The 9,799-nt window shown below is 34.8% G+C and overlaps 1 protein-coding gene across 1 annotated transcript; it reads right to left on the minus strand.

Moving 5' to 3' along the window:
* Positions 1-2,788: 2,788 nt before the first annotated feature.
* sebox (SEBOX homeobox) lies at positions 2,789-6,837 on the minus strand. The gene is made up of 3 exons (XM_026922210.3): positions 6,278-6,837; positions 5,511-5,713; positions 2,789-3,809 (listed from the first exon to the last, which is right to left on the minus strand). Exons 1-3 carry the CDS (start codon positions 6,375-6,377, stop codon positions 3,147-3,149), a joined length of 966 nt encoding a protein of 321 aa, XP_026778011.3. The 5' UTR covers positions 6,378-6,837; the 3' UTR covers positions 2,789-3,146.
* Between the last annotated feature and the right edge of the window lie 2,962 nt (positions 6,838-9,799).

A 9,799-nucleotide genomic window follows, 5' to 3' on the forward strand; every position in this document is an offset into this window, starting at 1 on the left:
AACTTTAATAAACCATCCAGATCCGTAAATCCACATGTAGCCTAAGCTCCTGATAAGCTGATAGGACATAGAAATTGTTTTTTAACATATATTTTTTATTTTTGATATTGTTTGTTTGGAACATTCATTTATTGTATTTCCAAGAAGGAAAATAATTTATTAGGCAAAAAAACACCACTTATGGCTTATCAAGGATTAAAAAAAAAAAAAACAGTAATAGCTTTGACAAGAGAGCACCTGTGCAAAAATAAAAATGTCCTAAGTCAAGAACAGAATAACAGCATTTATACAAAACATATGATAGAGATTAAGACAAACACACTGACTTTGCCTGTTTATTTTTTTTAATAAATTTATTTGAATTTGAAGAGAGAAAGGTCTCATTTATACTATATAGAAAAGTTGGATGGTGTGAAACATTTATGGTGTACAATAACCATATAACCCAATCAAGTTTTTTTTTTTGTTTGTTTTTTTTTTTGTTTGTTTTTTTTTTATTAGTAGCATCATACTGATACATTAAATTCGTAAAAAATTTGAAATATATATATATCTATATCTATATCTATATATATATATATATATATATATATATATATATATATATATATATATATATATATATATATATATAAAACACTACTGGAATGCAGGCATGAGTTATCTGTATAGGAAATGCTTATAATATATATTTTTAATTGTTTATTTCTTAGGAGTTATAAATATTTGAAGGTCATTCTTGACGTTTGGTATTTTATCTAAACAATGTAGAAAATCTCCTTTTCCTGAATTTTTATTATCCTTTTTTAAATTAAGTATAAAAACATTTATATCAAGGGGTGAACTACATCTAAAGGAAACATCATTATCTTCAGTGATGTAACATACTATTAACGATATACAGGGGGCTGGAAAAGTCAGGAACCAATGACAGTAAAACGACATATACTTAAATTTGTATTTATTTATTTATTATTTATAACATATGTGCTACATGTTCATCCTTACCACTGCATCACGTTTTTGCCAATTTTGATGAATATATTTGGATCGACACATCTGCATAACATATTCCCATTGGTTCCTGGCTTTTCAGACACCCTATAGATAACCTGTTTTAGGTTATATGTGTCCATACCATCATACTGTACATCAATTCAATTCAATTCAATTTTATTTGTGTAGTGCTTTTAACAATGGACATTCTCACAAAGCAGCTTTACGGAAATATGTAAATCCATGATATAAATTTTAAATGTGTAAATTTATCCCTAATCAGCAAGGTGGCAAGGAAAAACTCCTTGAGGAAGAAATCTTGAGAGGAACCAGACTCAAAAGGGAACCCATCCGTATCTGGGTGACAACGAATAGTACAATTATAAATAATTCCCTTCTGTAACTGTGCACTACATGACTACACGTCAAAAAGTGCAATTCTGTAACCAGGAAATTCATTATAGTTTTCACATGAAGTCTATTTTGTTGAAGTTATCAGCTGATAACTGATGGAGACGTCAGTGAAAAACTGTTCGTGGCAACTGCAGTCCTAAATGTATCATAGCAATTGTAGTCCTAAGCCATCGTAGCAAAACTGTTCGTATGAATTGCAGTCCAAAGCCATCTTCATGGTTTTCAAGTGGTACCATCCACAGTAATCTCATGTATCTTTAGGCTGTCCGTGTGGAGCCATTCTCAGCGTCACCACACCACTGTTTCCTTTCTCTATGCCATTTAAGCTGCATGGTTGTGTGGAATTTTAAACTTAATTATTATGGGATCTTTTGGTTTTAGAAAAAATACTGTTATTAGTGCTTTATGTTTTTTTTTTTTTTTTTATAGCACAGTGCTGTTGAATGCTCGATTTTGACTGATGAGAAAATGTTCATTAATTTTCCACAACAGCAGCTCTGACAGTAGTTTTGTTTTCTATACAGTAATTGTATGGTGCATCCTTCATATAAACAGATTTAGAAAAAAATGTGTATTTGTTGATATGATGAAGATTTCTCTGAGGAGATGTTTATTTAGCATTTAGGAAGGAGTCTCCAGTATCAGTGCTTTGAACCGAGGTAAGTTTTTCAACACTTTTTATGGGAAAGTCTTCAGGACAGAGGAAGCTTATTGCTGTTATAACACAAGTGATAACAGGACATAACTTTTTTGTGGACATTCCAAAACATTAAATGTGACTATAAATGGATCAATTTATGATTATAATTAATCATTAATAATTAAAACCATAAGCATGGGCAAATATCTGTTGTATAATAGGAATAAAACATGTGATGTTGGAAAAGAATAAATGTAGGGGTTTTAACACTAACTTCCTCACACCACATGGGCCTAGTGATTATTGTTCATTGATTATTTTCACATGGTCATTGATTATTTTCCAATAACAGCACACACTATTATTTTTTATTCCTTGCATAGCGGTGTTTTGCGTTTTGAAAACTATCCTTATAACATTTATTTAAATACAACATTTTTACATGTAGCATGGCTCGACTTGCCATACTATCCTCGCTGATGTAAAGTCACTGGCTGCCTTCAGACAAACAATTTGCTAAACTCATTCACTGAATACAGAAAAAACATTGACATGCACTCTGTTTTTGTTGATACTCACCTCTATTTAATAATGTAAATGTTTAAAACTAAGACAGTGTTGTCTTGCTGTAAAATGCAAAAGCAGGAATAACAGAAGACAGATTACAAATAGATATATTGTATAAGAGTTTATTCTGTTATTTTTATAGCTCAAAAACAGATAGAAATACACACCACATTTGACCATAAATATTAAATCACAAATATTTAATAAAAACATAAAAAGATTAGATAATACTGGAACATATTCGATCTAGGATGAGTCTGTGTGAATGTTGTCACAGAAGCAGACACTTACATCCCTGGCTATTTTCAGTATTAGTGAATAATAAATACTGTTTCCAAATACTGTATATTCAACTCAAGTATAAAGATTGAATAATGTTGGTATTGATATTATAAAAGCTAAACACAGAGCTTAAACAGGGCATGGTCCATGTTGCATATCATAATAAAAACTATGTAAACTCTGGAGGGTTGAGTTGAAAGGGTTAAATGAATTGTTTTCAGTTCATAAAAAAATCCGGCAGTTGTAGTCAGAAGTCGGCCAGGTTGGTGACTACAGCAGCACTGTAGATCAGGTCAGAGATGTCTCCTAGGGAAGTCTGAGGGTAGTGCATAAGAGTCTGTCCCTGTCTGTGCATGCTTCCCTGCCAGCAGCTTTGTGCAGCGTGTGAAGGAACGACCTGGTCCATGGGAACAGACGGATACCCGATCTGATTAATGCTACACTGAGGTTTTGCTGAGAAGCCTCCAGACAAGGCTGTATGCGTGCCAATCTCCGCACACTCACTCCACTGGTGCTGGGGTAAGGAATGGATTGGCCTGGCTATCTGATCTGTTGAGACAGAGTGACTTCCAGGTGGTTTTGAGGGCCGGCTTGCCCAGGGGAGAGCTCCAGGGAGGTCAGGAGATATGGACGGGACCGGAGGTGTAGGCTGGGGCAGATTCTGAGACCAGGGGCACAATGCTTGCCTCACCCAGTCCAGGTCAGACATCTGCTGCTGGTCGTTTGTGTTCGACGGTTGGTAAACGTCAGGTCTGTTCCTCTGGCCTGCAGCAGGAGAAACTGTGAGAGTGGGATCAGGATGAGGGAAAACAATTTCTGAGTTATAACTAGACGTGACTGGATTTTTCTTCATGGGTCTGGTCAGTCTGCCGCTCTTGATGCTCCGAGCACGTCTGTTCTGAAACCACACCTAGGAAAGGAAAAGGTAATTAAACGTTAATTCAATAAACCTTCAAACTAAACATTACAGTACAAGGAATTATAACGGAAAGTAACATGGCTGCTTTACTTGGAAATATAAATAGTAAGCAATCTGAACATCAGATGATCATGCTGACTAAAGGAAATGGTCTGAGTATTTCACGTGACATCTTAAAGATTTATAAATTACATAATGTAAATTATCTATATATGTGAAAACCAATCATAAGACTGGAATCATTGATAAATAATATAAATTATATAAATTATTTACCAATATATATGAATAATACTAATCAGGAGATGTTTTATATATTCATAATAGCTTATTAATGTTTAGTAAAAAAAATATATATATATATTTCAAAGCAAAATATGTATATACAGTATAAAGCATATAAGAAATAAAAATAAACAGAATTTATAAACAATTTAAATATAAAGTTATAGCCTATATGTTTCTTAAATAAACAGGTCAACTTTTACAGAAAAATCACACACATTTCATGTGTTTATGTGAGAAATATGTATATCACCAATATGGGGAAAAAATGGAGAAAGAAAAGACATTTCAAACTGTTAAGTAGCATATGTGATGTCATAATATACTGTATGTTAAATAAAAGCAAATGAACATAAGAAAATTATTGAATTATTTGTATAGAAAATTGAATTATTTGTATAAAAAATAACATGTGAAATGAAAATGCATGCAATACAGGTGAAAAATAAGGTTTAAAATGGTTTAAAGGTTTCCTTTTCTTTTCTGTAAAGAACAAAAATAATAAAAAAAAAACTGTTTCTTTTCTGTAAAGATGCAGAAAAATATAATTTAAAAAACTGTTTCTTTTCTGTACAGATACAGAACAAAAATAATTGAAAAGTTTTTCTGTAAAGATACAGAACAAAAATAATTTTAAAAAACTGTTTCTTTTCTGTACAAATGCAAAACAAAAATAATTGAAAAAAAAAGTTTTTCTGTAAAGATACAGAACAAAAATAATTGAAAAGTTTTTCTGTAAAGATACAGAACAAAAATAATTTTAAAAAACTGTTTCTTTTCTGTACAGATGCAAAACAAAAATAATTGATTTTTTTTGTAAAGATACAGAACAAAAATATTTAAAAAAAAAACCTGTTTCTTTTCTGTAAAGATGCAGAACGAAAAATAAAAAAAAAAGTTTTTCTGTAAAGATACAGAACAAAAATAATTTAAAAAAAACTGTTTCTTTTCTGTAAAGAAGCAGAACACATTATTTAAAAAACTGTTTCTTTCAGTAAAGACACAGAATAAAAATTTACAAAAAAAACTGTTTCTTTTCTGTGCAGATGCAGAACAAAAATTATTGAAAAAAAAAAGGTTTTCTGTAAAGATACAGAACAAAAATAATTAAAAAAAACTTTCTTTTCTGTAAAGATACAGAACAAAAATCATTTTAAAAAAACTGTTTCTTTTCTGTAAAGATACAGAAAAAAATAAAAGAATTAAATGTTTATTTTCTGTAAAGATGCAGAACAAAAATATATTTTTAAAAAAACCTAATAATGATTTCTTATTTCTTATTTCTTCTTATTGCAGGTGACATTAAAATGACCAATCATAGCCACATGGCCAGTGCAGGAAGAGTGAAGTGACTCGGTAGCTGAGCAGTGGAGCAGCAGTGTGCACGCTGCTCTCAGCACTCTGTACCTGGATTTTGCTCTCGGGCAGCAGGGTGACAGCAGCGAGTCTCTCCCGCAGTGTGATGTCGGGATAAGGAGTGATCACAAACGCGCGCTCCAGCTCCGACAGCTGCGCGCGGCTGAAAATCGTCCTCTTCCGTTTCCTCTGGGCTTCCGGTTGCGCGGTCCGGTCTGCCTCCGGAGAAGACAGCGCGTGATCGTTTCCAACATCTGAAAACAGCGAATTAAAGCATGAGCAACTGCTTCATCAACCGGAAATCAGCCAGCAAACGAATTCTACACTGCAGAGGCGCTGCACTGGCATTTTACACACAAATCACACAGGGACTGAATGCTTTCCTGTTCAGAAATGCTTTAATTATTATTATTATTATTATTATTATTTGGTTAAAGAAAGGCAATACATTTTATTTATAAATATGCTCACATCTCTTTATTTATGTTTTACAGCTAATATATCAGTTTGTATTTTATTTCTCTCTGACCTCTATTTTTATTTTCATTTTAATTCAATTCAATTATAGAATTATTTTTTTTAAAGTCTTATTTAAATTGCTGTTTTCTTGTTGGAACAAAACCGAAAATAATAATAATAATAATAATAATAATAATAATAAATTAAAAATTAAATTATTATTATTATTATTGTTGTTGTTGTTGTTTATTTTTTATCTCTGTTTAAACTGTAATGTGAATAAATCGGGGCCTAAATCTAAATGTAAATCCTGTGATGCCAGACTGAAGTCTTGACCATGCTGCTCTCTCGGCGCTCACCTGCAAAGCGGGCTTCGCATTTGTTAAAGATAAAGTCCATTTCTCCGTCTTCGTTCATTTTCTGAACATAATCACAAGTCTGATCCAAAAACACAGCCATAGCTCTGGTCAGTTTCCGCGCAGCGCGCTGAGATCTCTCCAAACCCGCAACCGCCCACGTCCTGCCTCGGAGTGTGTGTGAACCTCACCCCATCCACCTTTATACCTTTACCTTTCACACCTCTATCACCCCTCCCCCGCCCCATCCCGTGAAGTGTTGCTGTGAGTGTGTGTGTGTGTGTGTGTCCAGTGGTGTGTGTGTGTCTGACCTAACAGACAACGAGCTAGTGTCTTTGATCTCCCAACTTAATCCAGACAAAATGGCTTTGGGTGCAATGTCTAGACCGAACAGGGCAATTACAATTCTGATTACTTTTATCTGATTTCATCCTTTTGAGATAGATAGAGAAGGAGAGAGAGGGAGAGAGGGAGAGAAAGATAGACAGATAGAGACAGACAGACAGATAGATAGATAGATAGATAGATAGATAGATAGAGATAGATAGACAGATAGAAACAGATAGATAGATAGATAGATAGATAGATAGATAGATAGATAGATAGATAGATAGAGAGGGAGAGAGGGAGAGAGGGAGAGATAGACAGACAGACAGACAGATAGAAACAGATAGATAGATAGATAGATAGATAGAGAGGGAGAGAGGGAGAGATAGACAGACAGACAGATAGATAGATAGATAGATAGATAGATACAGAAAGACAGATAGAGAGAGAGATAGATAGATAGATAGAGGGGGAAAGGGAGGGAGAAAGAGAGAGAGAGAGAGACTTGCAACACTACTTTTTTGTTCTTTATTAATATATTTAATCTGGTTAATTCATTGTTTTACTGGAATTATTTGACTAGAATTTAACTGGAAAACTCTCAAAGCATCAAAACACAATTCTGTAACCTTAATAGAGCTATTCTGAAGCTCTTAACCCACAGACAATCTTCTAATACTAAAACGTTGCTTCAGTGCTGTCGAAATAACGTTAATAACCATAAATAAATCATAAAATAATGAGAACTAACTCCAGTGAAGTTGACTGCATGGTTCCATCCCACAGTAAATATTATTGTGGGGAATTATTTTGGAGTCCTCTTTGTAGGGTGTATGTGATTTGGAAGGTCTCCATTGATGTCTGATGGCTGTCCTGCCTGCAGAAGTTATGTCATCATTGGCCTTTTCTCATGCAGATCACCACACATTGTCACCTGGACGCATTTCTTCCTAATATCAAAGGCTTACAGGTCTAGAGGCTTCTGAATGAAGCATGGGCTATCTGATCCAGTCTACACAAATCCCTCGTGCTGGATAAACACCTGGCTTTAATTCACTCTAATGGTGTTCATTTGTGTCCAGGGCTGGAATCAACACTGACAGAATATTAGGGTGTGTGTATTTCCTGACATCTCACCCAGACCCTACTACTGCATCTACAATCTGTCTCTATAATATATTAGAAACATGATTTCACACTCTATTATGGCACATGCACTCATACACCTTTAAGCAATTTTATAAAACTGTAAATATGGAAATCAACCCATATTTGTGTGCGACATCCTGTCTAAATCTGATCCTGTCTGTTATTCTAATATTAAAGGTCTGAATTATTATCTAAGCTATGAGCATGATGATAGATGATAGATGATGATATGACTTGGGAGGATTAAGACCTGCAGACAATAGTGTGCTGGAATAAACAGTAATCTGAGCCAAAGATTACTTCACTAATCTGTGTTCCTGAACTTCACCGCCATGATCTCAGCCTTCTTCCAGCTACTCTATAATATTGGATTTTTTTTTTTTTTTGCACATTCCCAGTGCATGAAAGAAATGTATTGCCTCGTGATATAAGGGTGTACAAATCTTGTTTTTAATGAACTATAGTTAAAAATTTAAGCTCATGAAGAAAATTCTTGTGTGCATATTTCCACCTCCACTTTTCAGTAAGTCTAGTTTTCACTATTTTTTTGGTGAAGCCAGAGAAATATGCAATGCTACAGCTTACACTCTCCTTTCCAATGCTCCTCGTGCCCTCATTAACATAATTAAAGCTGGGTGAGGGCTTGCGCACCTCCAATACACACAACACCCACATGGAGGATTCCTGAGGCTCGCGCACGAACAAGCCATTAACGGCGTCATTACTGACCATCACACGAGGAGACAAAAAACAGATACAGCATCTGGGACTTAAGACTTGAGAAGCAAGCTAGACATTAAAATTCAACTGATCAAAACACGCAGCTCATCTAGAGGCACATGTAGGATTTATGGATTTATTTGTTAGGGAGTGTGACGCAGTAATCGTATCTATATCTGTATTCGGATTTATGCTTGACTTTCCATCATCATCATCATCATCATCATCTGACTCAAATAAAACTCGGAATTCCTACTCGAAAACTCAGTAAGGTCTCCTCAACCCCGAGTTCAGCAAGTGACGTCAAAACATAGCTGCTCACAGCACCAACAGTAAACAATGTACCAAGTCAAGTCAAGTCATGTGGCTTTATAGTCATTTCATCCATATACAGCTAGTTAGTACACAGTGAAACGAAATAACGTTCCTCCAGGATCATGGTGCTACATAAAACAACACAGAACTACAGGAGACTACACATTTTTTACATAAAGCGCACGTGCAAACGTGTAAACAGCACAAGACAGTACAATGACTACCAAAACAGGACAACAGGCACAGTAAGATACAGTGCAGCGCCGACTAGTCCACAGCTCTAGTAGCACTTCTTTACATGTAAGTGAGTTATACTGTATATACAAGCATGAGCTTTAGATCAGTATCAGATCTATAACTGCTTGTGTTATAGTCCGCTTGTGCAGGCTGCAACAAAGAAAGGAGGACCACACGGCAGTTCAAAACTAAGCTGCTATTTTATTCACAAACAAGACACCAAGATCTGATTGGATAATCAGTGGTCAGTGTGATGCAAATGGTTGCTGGAGGGAACTTCTGAAAAACAAACGACCAAACACACAGACAGACAATCTATAAATGAATTATCTATAAATGATCAATCGACTGTATAGCAGTGTTTATACAGTGCGCTGTTTACATCACTCATCACAGTTAGCTGGCTAGTTTTTTGCTAACAAAATGGAGGTGGCCATGTTTTTCCAGAGTGGTAATGCTTTCAAAAGCAGCAATAAAAGCGAAGTTGGCATAGCCTTAACTGGAAATGTTTTTTAATTAAATACAAACCTTACCACTATGTCCTAGGCGAGAGGTATAGAAATGCCAGTACTGTCAGCATGTTATAAATAAATACTGTAAACGCATCACACAACGTGGTCATTCTTTGTCCCGTGAGCTTCATATCTGAATTATTGTGCCTGCATAAACACAAAAACCTCCTGTTTGTGTGATTTTATTTGTTGCATTCCACAGGATGCCAGCGATACACACATCTGGCAAGCTTTCCAAAGTTTTTTGTTTTGTTTACACTCAGGA

Source organism: Pangasianodon hypophthalmus, chromosome 27 (genome assembly GCF_027358585.1).
Source record: "Pangasianodon hypophthalmus isolate fPanHyp1 chromosome 27, fPanHyp1.pri, whole genome shotgun sequence".
Taxonomy (NCBI): domain Eukaryota; kingdom Metazoa; phylum Chordata; class Actinopteri; order Siluriformes; family Pangasiidae; genus Pangasianodon; species Pangasianodon hypophthalmus.